This window comes from Ceratotherium simum, chromosome 17 (genome assembly GCF_057802395.1).
Source record: "Ceratotherium simum simum isolate JZ-2026a chromosome 17, ASM5780239v1, whole genome shotgun sequence".
NCBI lineage: Eukaryota > Metazoa > Chordata > Mammalia > Perissodactyla > Rhinocerotidae > Ceratotherium > Ceratotherium simum.
In genome coordinates this window covers 22,893,413-22,914,495 of record NC_141916.1, presented here as the reverse complement: position 1 = coordinate 22,914,495, position 21,083 = coordinate 22,893,413, and the positions used below count along the sequence as shown (strand labels likewise).

General features: G+C 38.6%; 1 protein-coding gene across 2 annotated transcripts in view; it reads left to right on the top strand.

Moving 5' to 3' along the window:
• Positions 1–1,533: 1,533 nt before the first annotated feature.
• The window catches only part of ARID2 (AT-rich interaction domain 2), a 159,359-nt gene continuing 139,809 nt past the window's right edge, over positions 1,534–21,083 (top strand). The window contains exons 1-3 of one of the 2 annotated variants that reach the window (XM_087442525.1): positions 1,534–2,323; positions 2,439–2,532; positions 3,607–3,704. In XM_087442525.1, the coding sequence (XP_087298651.1) occupies positions 2,232–2,323; positions 2,439–2,532; positions 3,607–3,704 (284 nt within the window). In that variant the 5' untranslated portion in view covers positions 1,534–2,231. The remainder of the gene's footprint in view (positions 2,324–2,438; positions 2,533–3,606; positions 3,705–21,083) is intronic. The other variant, XM_004428922.2, reaches the window with a different exon arrangement.

The following is a 21,083-nucleotide window of genomic DNA, read 5'->3' as shown; positions in this document are numbered from 1 at the left end:
TGTGCGCAAGTGCGGCGTTTAGGGAATCCGCACAGCCCCGGCCACGCAGCTGTGCGGCCCACATCTCCACCACCCCTAAGAGGACCGGTGGGGGAAGGGACAGATGACCGGGTCTCCCTCCTACCCCGCCCCTCCTCGCCTCCGGCCCTGGCCCAGCTTCTCCCCTCCCCCGGCCGGGTCTCCGCCCCTCGCTGGCTTCCGAGACACACTGGCCCTCGGGTGTCAGGAACTTGCTAGCCACAGCCTTGTTCCGACCCCGTTGAAGAGACAAACTTTACTTGGGAAATAAATCCGTTTCCTAGAGTGAGCACCGGAAGCGTGCTGGAGTATATTACATAATTTTTTTTCACCACCGAATAAAACGTTCCCATTGGAACCACTACCTGAAATAATAACCCATCCAGAACTTGACTAGCCTGTGACCTTGGGTTAGTCAGTGACTTTGCTCGTAGTGGCCCTCACTAAAATGGAAATAATGAGAAACTTCACATATTGTGAAGCTTAATTAATGTTTGTAGCCAAGGGCCGACTCCAACACCCCTTGTAAATGCAAACTTGGGGGGTAGTATTTGTTGAGATGTTGAGTCCCCCATTGAAGCAGCTTTTTTTTTTAACCTTCAAAAATGTTTTAAACGAGGATCGCCTTTATGACATGAGAGAAAGCAAGGAAAAACATAAGGTTTTATTCAATCTTTATTTCAAGCGCATCTATCTTTAAAATACCTTAATATAAAAACATAAACGTTAATTATTATTGTCAGAGTACCAAAGATTGCTTCCCAACCAGTTTAATTACTGTTTGCGTAACTCAGCATAGAATAATCTAGTTTGATTTGTGAAGCCAACCAAAGGCAAGATGAATTAAGAGCATTACTCTTTCTACAGAACTAGGACAGACAGTTCACATCGTATTTAATTTATAGTTTGCTAAAGTTAGTTTGTGGATAATTCACGGAAAATGTGCTAACCAGGCCCCAAAATACTAGCACAAGGCTCAGAAAAGCCGATTCCTTTAGACTTAAAAAAAATAAAGAAAAAGGTAACAAATTGACTTTGTCCCGATCTGTGAATGATGCATAGCGTGAGGAGCTGCCCCTCTAAGCTCCCTTTCCCTGCCGAGCGCCACACCGGTTCTGTCGGGCGGGCGGGGACTCCGAGGTGGCCCTTCCAACAGCCGGGCCGGGGACGCGAACATCGCCTCCACCCCTAACCCTGGAACAACCGGTAGTGGCCGTTTCCCCGCGCCGCCCCCCTTTCCGCCGGCTTTGTGTGCGTGTGAAATGTGCGGCACATTGCAGATGAACCCTAAGCCCGGCGAGCCGAGTCTATTGTTCCCCGCGAGGAGCTGCCGGGGCGGTGTGGAGCCAGGCGCAGTGCCGCGGCCGGCCCTCGGGGGTCGCTGTGCGGCGCTAGCAGCCCGGCCGTGGCGGCGGCGCTGGCGGCGGCAGAGAGGGAGGCTGGCGGGGAGGGAAGCGGGCGGGCGGCGCGCAGTGGCTCGGCTGCCGCCGGTGCCTTGTGCCCGGGGACGCCCGGCCGCGGCGGCCGAGGCCGCGCGTGAATGTGTGCGAGGGCCCCGCGGAGCTGCGGCCGGAATACACGCTGTCACCGCGCTTTCCACAAACCACCACACAGACCTCCCCCTCCCCACCCCCAGCCCCGCCTGCCCCAGCCCCGCCGCCGTCGCCGCCGCGGCCGCCGAAACTCCCGGGCCTGCGGCCGCCCCGGCCCCTCACCGTCGGCTCGCCTTTCCCCTCGCCCGCTCGCGCGTCCCCGGCAGCAGCACCATGTTGAATCGCGTCCCCGGGCCGAGCCGCCTGGGCCGGCGGCACTGAGAGGCGGGCGAGAGCCGGGCCGCGGGGAGGGAGGGAAGGAAGGGGTGGGGGCCGCGCTCGCCCCGCGGCTTCGCGCGGATCCGGCAGTCGCCTGCCCCTCTAGTTTCGCTCCGATTTCTTTAAACTTTTTTAGAAATTCCCCTCCCTCCTTCCCTCCTCTCCCCCTGGCCTCCTGCTCCCTCCTTCCCCTCCTCCTCCTCCTCCTCCCCCTCCCTCCCTCCCTCCCTGCGCCGCCGCCGCCGCCGCCGCCGCCGCCGCCGCCGCCACCGCCGGCCCATGACTGAGCCCCGCCGCCGCCGGCCGAGGAATGGGCTCCGGGCTCTGGTAGGAAGCGCAGGGAGCGGGGGGCGCTTTTAAAACACCGATCTGGGGTTTTCGGAAACCTCCTTTGAACAAATAATGGCAAACTCGACGGGGAAGGCGCCTCCGGACGAGCGGAGAAAGGGACTCGCTTTCCTGGACGAGCTGCGGCAGTTCCACCACAGCAGAGGGTGAGAGCAGAACCGGGGGGGCAGCGCCGGGGCGAGCCGGGGCGAACGGGGCTCTCCCGCCCGGGCCGGGCGCGGGGTCCCGGCTGACAAGTGCGGGGCTTTCTCTCGCCCGCAGGTCGCCTTTTAAAAAAATCCCTGCGGTGGGTGGGAAGGAGCTGGATCTTCACGGTCTCTACACCAGAGTCACTACTTTAGGCGGCTTCGCGAAGGTGAGTGGAAGTTTTAATTTGTATTTCCCTCTCGCTGGCCTCCTCCGAAAAGTCTCCTTTGACCCCGGAGTGGGCGCTCGGGGCCGGGGGGGTGGCCTGCGGGGGCCAGAGGCGTGCTTTTCGCTCCCAGCCGGTGGCACGGAGGCGGACGGCGGCGGGCTGTTTTTGGCCTGGTGGCTCGCGTGCGCGCGGCGGGCGCGGGGCTCGGCGGGCGGGCGGCCCGGCGCCGGCTCGCGCCCTGCCCGGTGCCCGGCCGGCCCGGCGGGGTCTGAGCGGCGCGGCGGGGAGTGCGGGCGTGCGGGGCGCCCGCCCGAGCCCCGCGCCCGCCCCGCGCCCGCCCGCCCGCCCGCTCGCTCGCTCGTCAGCTCTGCCGCCGCTGCCGCTCTAGCACAGGCGGAGACACAGAGACACACAGACTCTGCGAGCAGTTTTCGTGCAACTCAAAATTAGCGCGGGCAGGTTTAACATCGATAATCGGCTGCGAAATGATCCCGGCAGCCGGGGGCACAGCCTCGGCCCCGTCGCCCTCGGTTTCTACGGCTAACAAAAGAAAGCAGGACCTGTCTCCAAATAGCCATCTTAGGCTTCAAGGCTAGGCAGAAGCTGTAGGCCTCAAAGAAGGGCCTATGGAGATGGATAGATCTGGGAGAGGGATCGGAATCGGCCCCGGCCCGGGCCCCCCCAGAACCTGCGGACGTCGCTGTCCGGAACAGTATTGATCCTTTTGAACTTTTTTTTTTTTTCTTTAGTGGAAACGGACCGCGTTGAGATTTAAAAGGGGGCGACAGAGGGACTTGCGATTGGTTATTGTCCGGGCTTCAAAAACAAAACAAACCCACCAAACCCCCCTCCCACCCCCCAAACAAAACAAGTGCTGTTAAATACCGGGCTCTCGGGTGCAAAACACAGTGATTCGAGCAGCCCTGGCTTAGTAACTCTTACGGATCGAGCCCCAACACCCACTGATGCCCGAGGTCTCTACAGATCTCTGTAGAATGGGTATTTATTTCACAGTGAGGGTAGAGTTTTCTTGGATTGTGCACTTTCAGACAGATGTGGCTGTGTTTTTAACAGGTTTCTGAGAAGAATCAGTGGGGAGAAATTGTTGAAGAGTTCAACTTTCCCAGAAGTTGTTCTAACGCTGCCTTTGCTTTAAAACAGTATTACTTGCGGTGAGTAGTAGTGACTCTTCCACAGTATTTGGAAATAAGGGGCTTATGGGGAGATTTGTTTTTAGCAAAAAAACCCCCAAAAACAAACCTTGCACACCAAATGGTTTCTAAACTTCTGTTAATTTCAGTCTGAGGAACATTAAATATCCGTCAAGTGAGGTTGTAGGAAGGTGAAAGTTTTCCTCACCTATTTTAGGATTGTTTACATTTTTCATACAGAATCATTACAGGTGACACCCCCCCCATCTTGGTAAACATTCTTTTGTGACATTGTTATTGATTGCTTGATATCCACAGAGGGGCAGAAAGGTGATGCTTAGTAAAAGAGTTAAGATAGTTAATGAAACTTTGTATCCCTTGGGAAAATTTTGTCTTTGTTTTGGAAACTCCTTTGCGTTTTTAAATTCTGACCTTAAGATTTTTAAAAAATGAAACCTCTTGTGTGGAACCGTGTCGCTGACTAGTTTTTCCGTAGACTATTTCTACATAGCATAGCATGTTAGTGTCTTAGGTGACCAGGATCGTTTTTAGAATAATTTTTTTTTGGAATTCTTGAGTGACTTGGAAACGTTGAAAAGGATTATTATATGTTTAGGAAAATTAGCGGTACTATGAAATGGAATACTATGATTTAGATTTTCTTTCATTCTTCCCCTTTTTTGACTGTTTATTTGACAAATTTCTTATTCAGTTGTATGTGATACAGTTTAGGTAATAGATTTTGTGATTCAGCTTTATTTTTTTCTCCCAGGAATATTTTCATATTGCAGTTTATTATGAGGTCATCTTTTATTTTTAATGTTTACTTACCCATAGAGGATCCTTAGTTGGTGGTTATTTAAAACTAAAATAATGCTCTTCATAATTATTGCTTTTTAATAATGATATTATAGGATGGCCTTTTAGGTAATGTGGCTTCTGCATAATTTGAGTTTGGCATTTATCATTGCTCCAAATGCGATATCCAAATGTGGATATTCTGTGTTATGTTCAGCATTCTGAAATAGGAAATGCAGTAATTGCACAGGTGTACTTTCTATTGGCTATCTCAGATTGACTTCAGGCTTGAAACTGAAGAGTTTGCAGAACTTTGTGGGTAGTTACTGAGTTACACAGAAGTCTAGAAAATATTAAATATGGTTAGTTGTTATGTATTGTGTGTGTGTGATGGCATGTATGTCAGAGTACATTTTTAAATAAAGGACTAAAATACAAAACAAAGTAAAATAAAATTAATCTCCAAAACTGTTGATTTAGTAATGTGGTGAGAAGTAGAGAATTTTATATTTATGGTGATATTCACTTGCTTATTTCTGTTTGTAAAATTGAGAGGAATACTGTTAATACGTGTCCTGGTTTTCTGGTGATCAGTTTGAACCATTTGGCTTTTAGGGTGTTTAAAATACACATTTTAAAGGTATGCCTGATATTTATTGGGTTGATTGACTGACTGAAATTTAATATCCAGAAGGTGCTGTGTGACATATATGGTTCATGAGATGTGTGTTTTTTGAAGAATTCACATTTATAATGAAGGATTTTAGCACAATCAATTAAATGGCTAGACTTCCACTTTTTTCCAAATTGCGTAAATATTGTTTTTCCGCTTGTGATTTCTATCTTGGGATCATATCATCCATTGATTATACTTACTGGTAATATTTTTAACTGTATAGTTTCAAGGTTGTTTGCAACTCTTTACATTGTTCTCAGATCAATTTGAGCTTTATGCTCTTATTAGAAGCTGCTTTTTGAACTATGTCCTTAGCTAAACTTGTTTTTCCTCCATATGTCACTCTCCAGGTTTGTTTTTGTGGGGTTGTAGCTAGGCTACTAGGAAAAAAGTTGAAGCATTTGTTTTGGAAAATAAAACCATGTGAAGATTTGCATGGCTTGTAAAGAAATACAAAAGAAATATGCTGGTCAAAAATTGGGTACTACCAACCTTGAAAGATTTTTTTCCATAGTGGTGTAATATTGCACAGTTACAGGATTTGTATTATGCTGGGTTTTACACCTTCCTCTGAAAAATCTTAACTGGCAGACAGGATGCCAAGCTTTCACAGTAGTTCTGTTACTTAACCATAAGAGTGCCTCTTCATAGTAAGAAATAGTAATCAAGTGATTTTCTGAGTTCCCTCCTTTCTATATCAAATTGAATATCATAATTTCTGATGAGCAGATAATGCAGTATGTTTTACAAATCACAGGTGGAATAATTTTTTTTTTTTAACATGAACTGCTTTTTCATTTGACCTCTTGTAGGACTGTGACTACATGTGTTAGTTCTCATTTACTCTACAAGTTTAATATTTGCTGACATTCCTCTAATTTTATTATTAATTGGATGGATGGCTGTTAGCCTAGTATTTTATGATATATCTTCATGATATTACAGACATTTAAATAAAGAAGAGCAAACTAGTATGCTGGCCGTGTATATATTCTAACATTTTTATGTTTGTTTTGACACAAACATAGACAAGTCATTAAATGTAGAGACTTGAGTTTAGTGGTCTGCCAAAAGTTAGCTTGATTGTATCAAACATATATTTATATAGTTGTAGATTGTCCACAAAAATTTCTCAAAGTCTAAAATTGAAAATGCAATTGGTTATTTGTTTTAACATTGGCATTTAAATTTTTAAAATGTAAGTGCCTACAGATAATGTGTAGAAGTACTGTTTAAAAATTGGATATTAATCATCTGTGAGGTCTATATATTGTTTTCATTTAATTCCTTTTTAGGCATGTACATCTCAATGTATTCCACAAACATTTATTATTAGAATATCTCTATAAGTGTAAAAGGATAAAGTATAATTTCCCACATTTTGTAGATGGAAAGACTAAAGTGCAATAAAAATCCAGATGCCTTTAGGGGCATTCGTTAATTGGACAAAAGAGTTGTATTCCTAACATGTTCAGTAATATTTAGTCAGTCTATTGTGAATTCAGTTTGTTAGTCACAAATAATTTTAAGAAAATAAAACATAATTGGAAATAACATATGGTTAGATTTATGTTCCAGTGTATCTATACCCAATGTGTTCCATATTTACTCAGTGAATTTTATTTTTTTTGTTGTTTTGGTGCTAAAATTGGGGGACAATTTACTGCTATTGTTTCCATTAAGAATTTGAGGCCTTAGTATGAAGATTAAGGTAAATATTTCAAATACTTAGTTAAAGAATTTTGTTTTAGCTTACTGACACCAATAGTACAGCTACAGTTGAGGTTAACTTGATGTTTCCATTATAAAACTTGATTTTTTGGAAAGGCAGTGAAATATCTTAGACGTTAAAAACTTTATTGTACAAAACTATATATTACTGGTTTTCTTATAATATTAGATGCTGTTTTTACATGTACTTACCTTTAGAATAGCCAGAAACTTAATTGTAGAGTTGCACCCACCATAGTGAATTTTCAATTGCGCTGAGAATTTATTCTATTTTTTTTTTCTTTGGTGGGTAAAGCCCTCCCTTAAATTATACCAGTAGAGGGAGTTTACGTTTATCAGTTAAATAGAATGAATACACTCAGATGTTCCTGTAGTTAGTGTCACTATGTAAATCACTTCTTTTTACAGAAAGCCTTTTATGAATCACTTGAGGTTAAGTGAAAGAATGCTTCAAAATTGTAATAAATAGGTAAAGCAATACATTGAGTTTGCAAATTGCTAAACAGAATTGATAAACAGAGATTGCTCTCCTTATTCAAAGAAGGAAAATAAAAGTAGTATGGAGACTGGAAGAACAACTGTATGTATCTTAAATAAATTATTCATGTATGCATTTTAAATTTAATTTTATAAACTGTATGCTTTCATTTTGAACAAACCTGATTTTGATATCTTCTGATATTCTGTTACATTTTAAAGGGCATGCAGATTTGTTGAAAAGAGGAGTAGAAAGTGGAGAAAGTTCAAAGACTGATCAGAATTCATCCATGTTAGTGTTGTGTCTTAGAAACCATGTTTTAAACAGCTTAAATTTGCCCCAAAGTAGAAATAAATCTCTTTGCAAGATAGTTCACTGAAGATACCAACTTCACTGAGGATACAGACTAAGAACTTAGCTATAACTCCCAAAAATGTTTATATGCTTTCTTGCATTTACATTTTCTTCCTTAGCTTGTTTGGTGCAGGCTGCATATTGGGCATTTTCCAGAGTGGTATAGACCCTACTAAAGTTTACTGTTAAAAACGGGATTTGTCTCAATTGGGAATTAGAGGTTGTATGGGGCTGGAGTTGGGGGGGATTCTCTCTGTCTCTACTTCTTTGATCTGCTACCACCATCATCACCACACTCTGGTGTTCAGGATCAATTATAGCAGAAATTCCCAATTTGTGCCATGTGAAACACTTGTTTTCTTGAAATGTCAATATGTTTCCTTGAAAAAAGGCCAAATGAATTTGAGTGATAGAGCTAAACTTAGGTTACATTATTGTAGGACTTAGGTTACATTATTGTAGGACTTCTTAGAGACTTTATTTTGTTAATGTGCGTTGTGGATCTCTAGACAATTTGGACCCACACTCTCTATTACCTCCCTTCCCCCACTGCTAGTAAATGGTGTTTCCCAAACACCACCACACATCCAAGGAGTGTGGTGTGAAACCTGGTGTTTGAGGAACACCTGGTAAGTTCTGTGGAGCAGAGTTGGGAAAACTCTGAGCTAGAAGAAATGAGGGTTAAGGAAGAAAAATTTTAAATATGGAAAATACTGAGGAAAATGGGAGGTAATTACGTATATTTATATAGAGGTATATGAATATAGACTTAAATAATTTATATGGAGCTATTTGCATATCTGTCAATGGTTGTGCAAAATTATATTGGTAATACTTGTTAAATAGTTGTTTGAATAGGGGGACATTAAAATTATCTTGTGTTCATTGCCAGGAAAAGAAAGGTAAAGAAATACTGCAGTCCAAATAGAAGAAGAAAATTTGAACCTGTAGGATAAGTAGTGGCTTTAGTTGGCCCAGAATGAATGCGGAAAGCTGTCCTTATAGATGCATAACAGTATTTTTTCTGCTGTTTAAAGTGTGTGACGAAAGACAAAAGACTGAAAGTATATGACCATGATAAATATTTTTAAGTCTCAGGCAATGGTTCATATATTAGCATGATATACTTCACAACAAAAGAATTTACAATTAATTTTATTGGATTGGTTAGTCTTTTAACTTAAGATTCTTATTTGAACCAGCAGCTCCCAAAAGGCAAGTAACTGCTGTTTATTTCTCCTGTTGTCTATCATTCTAACTCGAGGCTTCTTTTTTTAACAGGATTTTATATTTAAAATTTTGTTTTCTAAATTTGTCTAAGCAAGCCTCTCTAAAGAATTATAGGAGAGTCATTGATCACATTGTTTTGTAGAATGGTAATTACTTTTGTTGAAATTTGACAGTCCTGCTAAAAATTTGTATTTGCTTCAGTTCTATGACTTTAAAACTGAGAAGTCATATCATGAATTTCGATATTAGGGAAAGCTGTTTAGAAGTAGATATTGGTTTAAGGACCAAACTTACTGGAGTTAAAAATGGAGAAGTTAGGATTAAAGATTTTCTTCAAATACTTGATGGCTTAAAATTATAAGCATAATTTTTATGAAAAGCAAAAAGTATTGGTTTTTGAATTTAAAATAAATGTAAATAACATGGTTAGTTCACTTATCTATGGTAAAGCCAAGGAAATAGGCAGGTTGATTTTGTTTATTCAGAAGTGTACAAAGTGCATATATACTGATTGATATTGTTATTGGTTACCTATTATAAAATTTATTAATACATTCACTTAGAAAATAAAACTTTTGGGGGACCCGGAATAAAGAGATGTTTAGAGCAAATTGTCACTCTCAGTAGCATTCAGATTATCTACGAATTTCATTAAGCTTTCCAAGAATTGTGTTATTAAAATAGAGCCTAACATATTTTTCTCTTTTAAAACATAAAGAAATTTTGCTTGTGCTTGGATACTTTTTGCATATTCATTATGTTGTGAATTGGAAGCTAATTTATTTCTGCAAGATATATATGCCCTGTTGACAAAGTACATTACAATAACCTATTGCTGGAACTGAAATCTGTTGGTGATATCTAGGAGTAGCTGTCACATTGTGAATTGTTGCCCAAAAATGACAAATCCATAGTTCCATCAATATCTAAGTCAGTGTTTGCAAGGTCTACCCCCATCTTACTGCAGGAGAATTTTGTGATGGTGCTGAAACTGTGGTTTTGGCTGTGTTATCTCATTAGTCTCTCAACAGTTCCCATTTTCTTTTCCTATCATGCCATTGATTTGTTGAAGTAATGGCATCATTAGTCCTTTAGAAAGTCTCAAATTCTGGATTTGGTTGATTGCTTCCTTCTGGTGTCAATTAACCTGTTCCTCTATCCCCTGTATGTATTTCCTGAAAAATGATAGTTAGATTTAAAGGTTGATAACATTCCAGTTCAGTATTTTAGGCGTACTTAATAGGTAGTCCTGTGCTTTTCATAAGATCATAAGGCATATAATGTTAGGTGGGCTGTTTTAGTGGTGATGGGATTGAGCAGTGCCTTTAGGTATTAATAGTCTGAAACTCTGTATTTTTAAGAAGTGTTCCCCAGGTGATTCTTAAGTATGCTGAAGTTTAAGAACAGCTGATCTAACTATTGTAATGAAACCAATTTAGTTGCTGAGATAACTGGTTTAACTTGGCATCAACAAGTTGGCCAGGACTGCATCCAGAACAAAACCTCTAGGTGACATCTGGTCTAGGGGCACCTGCTCAGGCTGCACCTGTCGTCTCTGAGCAGAGCCTGGACACACCCATACTTTGTCTCTGGGCTCTAGAGAACATAACAAGGGGAAAAAAAGGGTGAATGAGCTACCTGTTTGAACTTAGAATCCTAACTATATTTGTAAAATTTGGGTGTTAAAAATTTGATTAAAAATAAGTTTTCTTTAATATCTAGGTGATTTAAAAAAAAAAAAATAGGACTTTATAATATTCTTCCCAAGTGGGATACCATTTGTTTTATTGAATTTGCTGAATGCTTTTTCTCTTTGTGAGGATTTTGTTGGTTTATCCCGGTACTGCTTGGGGGAGTTAACTTATATTGTATAAATTACTTTAAAAATAACAAGACTAACAGTAGCTTTTGTTTCATGCATTTTATCTTCGTTTTTCAGACCGTTTTCGTTATGTGAGATCCTTTTTTATCATTTCAAATTTCAGAAGTAATTGCTGTTATTTAATCTTAGAAAAAATAACACTTAGAAAAATATTTCTTTACACCACTCAGATTCTTTTCTTCTGGAGCATATGGACTACTTCTTTAAAAAAAAAAAGCTGTAGGTTACATCCAACTCTCAATATTAAGTGTCAGCCATATTATCAGGAAAGTATATTGTACATATTTTTAGACCACACTTTTCCCCCTTCACCTTTCCATTCCCTTCCCTAGTGACAGACGTGCTTTACGTTTTACAAAGCATTGTCTTATACATAATCCTCCATTATCCACTGTTATTAAATATCTTCAGGTATATGCCATGTTCTAGGTGTGTTTACCTTTTGTTTCTATCAATAAGTGCTATTTTTTTCATTACCATATAATGGGGCCACACTAAAATGTTGCTTTTTATAAAGCAGGATTTGAATAAAGTTGTATAAGAAGCTATTGTTTGAATATACATCTTATTGTGAAATATGGCAAGTATCTAGAATTCTCGTCTTTCTTTCCCAGTTCTTGTTATTGTACTTGGTAGATTCTTATAGTGTTCAGTGGTCAGTTGCTCTGTGCACAAAGATGATATTTATTATATAATTATAACATACATATCTTTCATAGTGAAGTGTTTTCAGGTAAAATTTTATTTTGTCCCTCTCCTATCCTATTGCTTAATTTTTTTGTTTTGTTTTTTTGGGGGGAATATCAGCCCTGAGCTAACATCCATGCCAATCCTCCTCTTTTTCGCTGAGGAACACCGGCTCTGAGCTAAGATCTATTGCCAATCGTCCTCCTTTTTTTTCCCCAATGCCCCAGTAGATAGTTGTATGTCACAGTTGCACATCCTTCTAGTTGCTGTATGTGGGACGCGGCCTCAGCATGGCCGAAGAAGTGGTGTGTCGGTGTGCGCCCGGGATCCGAACCTGGGCTGCCAGTAGCAGAGTGCGCGCACTTAACCACTAAGCCACGGGGCCGGCCCCTATTGCTTAATTTTAAATAAATAAAATGTTAATGTAAACATACATGAGGTCAGTAGGAACAATCTTCTGTTAAAATTGGGCAAACAAGAGACCATAAATTATGGCCCTATGCAGAAAATACCTAATCTATAGTATTTTGGTGAGGGGGCTTTGTTTAAATTTGTCTGTAATAATGCCCAGGTTGATCACACTTTCCATGATGGTTCATAGATCACATGAATTTTCAATGACTTGAACTCAGATTGGACCACTTAGTACTTCATCAACAGTAGTTAGTACCTTAGCAGGCTGTACCTCCAAGTGCACTCACAAGTAATAGGTCAAGAGTGCTTAATTGGTTTGTTATAATCTTTTTAGTTTACACCCTTAAAAAGTCGAACTTCTGAATTTCTGAGTAATTTTTCCAGGTAGCCCCTGGAAAATAGTTTCAATACATTGCAGTGTATTATTTCAATCTAGTAGTAAAAAAAAAATCTGTTTGAGAGAGAAATGACCTATCATTTTCTTTCCTTACTATGTTTTCTTTTTAAAAGTTAATTTAATTTTTTTTGCTGTTTATATGTGAACTCTTATTTCACTTCATTTGTATCAACCAGTTATTATTTTGCCATATTTGCTTTATATTTTTCTCTTTATATGTGATGGTGTATGTACACATACATTATTATTGTTGTTATTGCTGTTGTTTAATCATTTGATATCAATACAGATATAATGCCTTTTACTCCTAAATATAAGTGTATATTACCTAAGAATATAAACATTGTCTTATGTAACTATAGTACAATTATCAAATTCAGAAAACTTAACATGGATACAGTCGTATTATCTGTGTTATATACAGATCTTATTCAAATTTTACCAATTGTCCCAAAGATGTCTTTTATAGCAATCATACCCATCCCCCCAATCCATGAGCTTGTATTACGTTTAGTTAGCATATCTCTGGTTCTTCAGCCTCTCATGATACTACCATTTTGGAACAGTACAGGCCAACTGTACTATAAAATTTGGATTCGACTGATGTTTTTTCAGGATTAGATTTAGGTTAGACATTTTTGGCAGCAGGTGTGTGATGTCACTTTGTCCCATTATTGCTGATGTTAACTTTGGTTAAGGTGGTGTCTCCCTGGTTTCTCCACTATAGAGTTTCCATTTCTTTTTTTTTTTTTTTTAAGTTTGAAATTTTTTCTTTAAACTGATGTTTTAATAGTTTATAACATTGTGAAATTTTGGGTTGTACATTTTTGTTTGTCCATCACCATATATATGTCTCCCTTCACCCCTTGTGCCCACTCCCCACCCCCATTGCCCCTGGTAACCACAATACAGTTTTCTCTGTCCATGTGTTGGTTTATATTCCACATATGAGTGAGATCATACAGTGTTTGTCTTTCTCTTTCTGGCTTGTTTCACTTAACATAATACCCTCCAGGCCCATCCATGTTGTTGCAAATGGGACGATTTTGTCTTTTTTTATGGCTGAGTAGTATTCCATTGTATATCTATACCACATCTTCTTGATCCAATCATCAGTCAAGGGACACTTAGGTTGCTTCCACTTCTTGGCTATAGTGAATAATGCTGCAATGAACATAGGGGTGCATAAGCCTCTTTGGATTGTTGATTTCAGGTTCATTGGATAGATTCCCAGTAGTGGGATAGCTGGATCATAGGGTATTTCTATTTTTAATTCTTTGAGGACTCTCCATACTGTTTTCCATAGAGGCTGCAGCAGTTTGCATTCCCACCAGCTGTGTGTGAGGGTTCCTGTTTCTCCACATCCTCTCCAACATTTGTTGTTTTTTGTCTTGGTGATTATAGCCATTCTAACGGGCGTGAGGTGATTCCATTTCTTTTTTGTAATTAATCAGTAACCTGTGAGGGACATACTTTGAGATCATGTAAATATCTTACTATCAAACTTTTACCCAATAGTTTTAACACCCATTGATGATTCTTGCCTGAATTGGTCATTATGATGGATGTACAATGCTTATTTTCTAACTCGTCATTCCTTTTACATTTATTAGTTGGCAATCTGTGAAAAGGAAAATATTTTCATTCTTATTTATTAGGTTTTTATTTATATGATGGATTAAAATCTATTATTATTATGCATTTTGCTGCTTAAATTTGGCCAGGAGGAGTCCTTTCAAGCTGGCTCCTGTGTCTTTTTAACATGTTCCCATTATGTTGGAGATCTTCCTTGCTTTCTGACAAAATAAGATCTTCCAGGATCAACTTGTGTTTTGCTACCCCAGCTCTAGTGTCAGCTATTTCCCCGAGGGGTCCTGGTTCCTTTCAGCATGGAATGGTATGTAGAAACCAAGATCTGGGTGGTAGGTGTGCTCATAGTTATTGGATTATCTTTTCTTCCAGGCCCTTTCAGAGGACAGAGCTAGAAAGTTTATTTTAAATATAAATATATATATTTTGAAAATCATAAGGCTATACTGATATCTCTAATTACAGTCCACACATTTCTTCTTGCCTTCTTCCCGTTCCATGTATCTCCCTTCACTGACATTGAGAACTCTAGTTCCCAGCACCAGTATATTTACTCATCTTGTCAGTTCTGTAATGCATACAGAATAGTTTCAGAATTGTTATACCCATACCGGTACAAACAACAAACTTGCCAAGTAGAGTCACAGATTTGTTTGCTGTTCTTTTTGTGTTCAGACTGAAGCTATATTGGTCAAGTATTGTGTTAAAAAATTCACAGTGATTGGATTCTTTTTTTTGTCTGGGTATTGTTATTCACTTAAAATACAGTAAAATTCATATTTTTTCCATTGTATACAATTTCAGGGTTTTCCCCATCCTTGTTCCTTTAATTTTATTTATTAATATGTAACACAGTAAGATTCTAAAATCAAAATTTAAGAAAAGATATACTTGGAACTTACCCTCTTCCCTTCCCTATTTCCTCTACCCTGTTCCTACCCATGTTCTGCTGGTAGCCAGTTTCCTTAGTTTCTGGTTATCCTTCCTCTGTTTCTTTTTGCAAAAATAAGGAGATAACATATATGCATTCTTAGTTCCCCTTCTTAAAATGAAGAATGCACGCTTTTCTTTTTGTATTTTCCTTTTTTCAATTAATATGTCTTGAATATCACTCTAAGTAAATTCATAAAGTCCCATTCTTTTTTTTTTTTTTAACAGCTGCATAGTATTCTATTGTGTGGGTATATCCTAGTTTATTCAAGCAATCCCCTACATAGTGGCACTTCGGTTGTTTCCAGTATTTTACAGTAGCAAATAATGCCATATGAGTAATCTACCAATCTAGTAACCTTATGCAAACTTATTTTCAAATTTTTGGAGATGTTATCTTCAGAGTAAATTACTAAACTAGGGATTGATGCAGTAATCAAAGAATAAATGCATATGTAGTTTTGTTAAATGTTGCCACATTCTCTTTGCAGGAGAGAACAATTTTGCATTCCCACCAGCAGTATCCTGTTTCCCACAGCCTTGCCATGTGTTGGCTTTTTAAGTTTTACCAATCTAAGGGGTTAAGAAATGGTGTCTCACTATATTGTAATTACTGTGGCTTTATATAGCATGTTTTAATATTTGATAGTGCCATTCCCATCTCATAGCTCTTTTTTTACAAGATTTTCTTGAGTATTCTTTTATGCTTGTTTTTCCATATGAACTTTAGTGTCAGTTTGTTCGAGTTCCAGTAAAAAGCTTGTTGGTTTTTTGGGGGTTTTTTTTGGTGAGAAAGATTGGCCCTGAGCTAACATCTGTTGCCAGTCCTCCTCTTTTGCCAAGGCAGATTGGCCCTGGGCTAACATCCATGCCCATTTTCCTCTACTTTATATGTGGGATGCCTGCCACAGCATGGCTTGATAATTGGTGCGTAGGTCTGCGTCTGGGATCTGAACCTGCAAATCCTGGGCCACTGAAGGGGAGCGCACGAACTTAACCACTATGCCACCGGGCCAGCTCCTTGTTGGTTTTTTTTAACGGAGATTGCATTAAATTTGTAAGTTACCTTAGGAGAACTGACATTATGATGATATTGACCTATCCAAGAACAATGAAAGTCTTCCTATTCACATTTTTTTGTGTCATTCAAGAGTCTGAAATTTTCTTTTTATAGGTTTTGGAGATCTCTTAAGTTTATTCTTAAGTATAATTTTGTTTTTGTTGCTATTGTTAAGTATGGTTTTCTCTTCCATTATGTCTTCTAATTGGTTATTGTTTATTTATATGAAAGTTATTGATTTTTATATTATAGCCTGCTGCCTTACTCAATTGTTTTACTGTTTGTATTAGTTTTATCATTGATTTAAAAAATTGTTTAGACGTACTAGCATGTCATCTGCAAATAGAGATAGTTTTACTTCTTTTCTAAATTTTATGCCTTTAATTATTTTCTTTTGTCTAATTGTGTTGGCGACTATTAAATAGTTGGGAAGATGAGGGCATCTTTTCCGTGCCTTGATGCTGACCTTATTTTGATGTTTTTAGCATTTCCTCATTAAGATACAGCTCGTTATGTGTTCTTGATGCAGACCTAACTCTATATGTTCTACTAATATAGTATTTCTTATTTTTTTTGTGAGGAAGATTAGCTCTGAGCTAACATCTGATGCCAATCCTCTTTTTGCTTAGGAAGATTGGCCCTGGGCTAACATCTGTGCCCATCTTCCTCTACTTTATATAGGACACCGCCACAGCATGGCTTGACAAGCGGTGCATCGGTGCGCGCCCGGGATCCGAACCTGCGAACCCCAGGCTGCCACAGCAAGCTTGCGCACTTAACTACCACGCCACCAGCCCGGCCCCCTGATAGAGTGCTTCTATATCTGTTTATTGAATGAACAATACTGTTAGACTTAGAAGTTAGATTTACTGCTATCCTTCATATAATTTATCTACTAGCATTTGGTTTTAATTTGTTTTAATCTATAATCATTTCTTTATTATCTGTATTCAAGATGGGAGCTAATACTGAATATTGAAATTTTTAAATCCCTGTTTGTGGCTTATATTTGAATGTGAATATTTCTCATGTTCTAGGAATTTAATATATAAATAACCATCAGCTGAAATGCTAAATGATAACTTTGGAGGAAAATTACCTTTTCTGTTCTATATATCCATTAAGAAGTCTTTACTATTTCATTCTTTGTTGGCCATGAATCACTTGTTATTCAGAAACAAGGCAATAATTTAATTCATTGCTTTATTTTTATATTATTAAGACTAATATAAACCATGATTTGATCATTGCTTAATTTATATATTCTCAAAGTGAGAAGTAATTGTTTTGGTTTAAAAGTCTTTTTCATAGGTTATCCACCTTGTGGAGATGAAAAGCAAATTCATACTTAAGTTATAATGAGAAATCTTATATGCTTGTTTGGGTGAATCTATTCAAATCCATTACCACTAAATTAAATGTCTTATATTTTTACATTGTATATTTGATCCTCAGAATTAGATATAATTTGGATATTAAAGTCTTGCTAGTTTTGACAATTGCTTAGAGCATCCCTCCTTTATCTCCCTGTTTATAAACTATGGGGGTTAGCTTAAGTGGATGTGTGTGTGTGCGCGCGTGTGCACATGCATGCAACACTATATATTAGCTTTAAGAAAATTGCTTGGTAATTTCTTGGTCAGTTCTTGGGCATGCCAAATCTTGTAGATATTTACCAAGTCTTACATATTTAAGGGGCTAAGTTGAGATAGACGCTAGATATTATATGCAAATTTAATATTTCATAGAGGCCTATAGTATGGCTTATGGGGTCTGAAAATTTAGATTCCTGAAGATAGGAGCAAGAAGTAGGTAGTTAACAACAATTAGATATGGCTACTGAATCTATCAATTCATAGCGTCATCATTCTTAACTAGAAGGGATTTTAAGAAGGTGGTCTAGCCCCATGCTTTGTGGTAGGCTAGAACTAAGGATATGTTTTCTGGTAGGCCTGCATAAGGATAATTGACTTGCCTAAGATCACTGTGACTGAATGATGGGAGGGGAAAGTAGAAGCCAATTCAGAGCTGCCTTTATTACTCTAGCCACTCTATTCTGATTTAAAAGGAAAAAATGTAGAAGATGGTCAGAGATTTCTTTGCTAGTATAAAATGTGACCTTTTCTTTTAGGTTAAGACGATTCTACTGACTTATACCATCTGTGAGGCATAGGTATTAAATTGTTGGCCAGTAGCAGTGATAAGTATGTACTTGATTTATCATTTGTATCTGACAGTCTTACCTCTTTCCCCTTCCTGTCCAAAGAATTATGTTTAAAAGACAGGTGAGTATTATTGGAGAGCTCATAGCAAAACATATAACAATCACTGGGAAAAATCACTTTTTACTTCAGAAATTCCTTATTTTAAATGTTTTCTTGGAAAAACTTAAACTTATATAACTGGCCACTAATTTTTTTTTTTTTTAAATAATAACTGGGAATACTAATTTAAAGTTTTCAGCGGATACATTATTTTTTAGATGGAGACCTCTACTGGAAGTATGAAGCAATAGATGGATTTTATTATACATTATAAAATATCTAGACAAAGGGATGGTGGGGAGATTTATTTAAAAAATACTCAATGTAAAGTATCCTAGAGTGCTTTTTTAAAAGGATCTTCATTATGATACTTTAGATAATAGTGTAGTTTTGGTTTATGACATCATCTTAAGTTTTTTAAAAAACAGAATACCAAATTTATATTTTGGTTTTTGTTTTTTAGCTGTTTATTGAATTTGCCATATGCCAAGCACTGTACTAAATGATTTACAATAACTCATTTCTTCTTCACACCTCCCTGTGACGTAGGTATTGTTATTATTATCCTTATGTTATAGAAGAGAAAACAGGACAAAGAGGTTTAAGAATCTTGCCCAAGGTCACACAGATAGTAAGTTCAGGAGCTAGTATTTGAACCTGGGCCATCTGGCTCTAGAAAAGGCGTGTTATGTTGTCTTCTTCCAAGTGCATGTGATTAAACTTTATAAAAAAAGTATATGAAGACAAGGATCTGAAGAGAATAAGCAAAACATGACAATGGTGGGGTGGTTGTGGGATTGTGGCTTTTTATTTAAAAAATCCTTTAATGTATCTTTTTATAGTAAAACTTGGCTGCTGCAGTATAGTTTATAGCCTTTAAGTAACATTGCTAATAAGTAGTGGTGTCGGGATTAGACTTTAGCTTTGTGAACTGTAATTCACTGCTCTTACTTTACTACCAAAGTCTTGGGGTCAGGGACTTTTTTTTTCTTTTATGTTTATGCACCTCTTAAAGCCCCTAATTCAGCATTTGATACATTGTAGTTGAACTGAATTAGATCCCCTGCCTCTGGGGAGGTTGTTATGAACTCAGGTGGGTATGGTGGGCCTCTCAGCAAATGGGAAATCTAATTTGGGAAATTCTGAAAGAATTGGAAAACTCTAAAATACAGAATTAGTAGTATAGCATTCCATTGGTCTAGCCTTAAGCTTAACCTTTTTTTGTGTGGTTTTATAAAACAAGCACCAAGAGTCAGTTCTAGTTGTAGACTATAAATTAACATTGTGATAAATGTGCATTTTGTGCAATTTTATATAGCACTTAAAAATATTTTTTTAAGTGAAATAGACACTAAATGTCTCCCCATCTCTCTTTACAAGCTACTACAGAATAGAATCTTTTACGAGGTAAGAGTTGACCCAGAGTGATATTGATTTTGTTTCAGACTAGCATGTGAAGATCCAAGGATTTTGCAAAGTAACTACTATTTCTGAAAAAGCAGATACTGGAAATGAAGTGATAACTTAGTGGAGGCATTTTGGGAGTCAGGAATGTTCATCATCATCGTAGTAATAGCTAACATTTGTTGAACATTCACTGTTTGCTAGGCACTGTGTTCAACCTGCATTATTCTAATCCTCGAAACTATCCTATAAGATTGATACTATCATCTTCATTTATAGGTTATTTTTTATAGAAACTAAGATTTAGAGAGGTTAAGTAACTTGCACAAGGTCACACAACTACCAAGTGGTGGAGCTGGACTATGATCCAGATCTTCTGCCTCCAGAGGCCAAACTTGTAACCACTATGCAGAATACTGCTCTTTATTTACTCAGTGAATGATGACTGATCATCTCTCATTTGCCAGACACTATTCTATGCACTGGACATATATCAGTGATGAAAAAAGAGAAAAATTTTTCCTCTTTGGAACTAGGGAAAGGAGACAGATAGTAAACAAATAAGTAAAACAGTATATTAGATAATCTACTGCAAGGAGAAGAATAAAGCAGATAAAAGAGATAGTTTTCGAATGGGGAGAGTGTTACATCTTTAGATAAAATGGACAGGAAGTCTTTCTAAGAGGATGACATTTGAATAAAGACCCAAAGGAGATGAAGGAGCAAAGCAGGTGGATATCGGGGATAAGAGTGAAGAAACAGCAGTGGAGCATGCCTGGTGTGTTCAAGAAACAGTGTGGAAGCCATCGTGGCTGGAGTTAGTGAATAAAGAGGAGAGAGAAGTAGGAGGTGATTAGATCAGAGAGAGAAGAGAAAGCTGGTAGCAGATTTTGTGGGGCCTTTGTAAGGTCTTTGCCTTTTACCAAAACCCTTGGAGGATTTTGAACAGTGAAGTGCCGTTATCTGGATCTCTCTGGGTCCTTGATTGTACGCAGATGAAGGGGGTTCAAGGACAGAAGCAAGGAGACATGTTAGAGGGCTAATAAAATAATCTAGGTGGAAAATGGTGGTGGTCTGTATCCACCAGGTTCATAGCTCTTAAGGTGGTGCTAAGTAGCCACATTTTGGATAACTAAAGTTCCAAATCTAAAACTTTCAAGACTTTAATTAGCAGATACCTAGTCGGATCCTTACTGAGAACCCATCAGGTTCAAGTTTATACTGTTTCAATTATAGACCTTATTTTCTTTGATTATCAAAATATAGTAACATATTCTTATTGTATACAATCTAGAAAATACAAAGAAAGGGAAAATATTGAGTACTATTAATATCTTAGCATGTCTTCTCCTAGTGTTTTGTCATAAGGATTGAACCTTAAAATCTATCTACTGTAAGCTGGCTCTCTATCTATCTCTCTTGCTAAAATGTTAGCTCTTTCAGAGCAAGAGCTGTGCTCTTTATTTTTCTATCATAGGTACCCAGCACAGTATCTGCTTCATAAT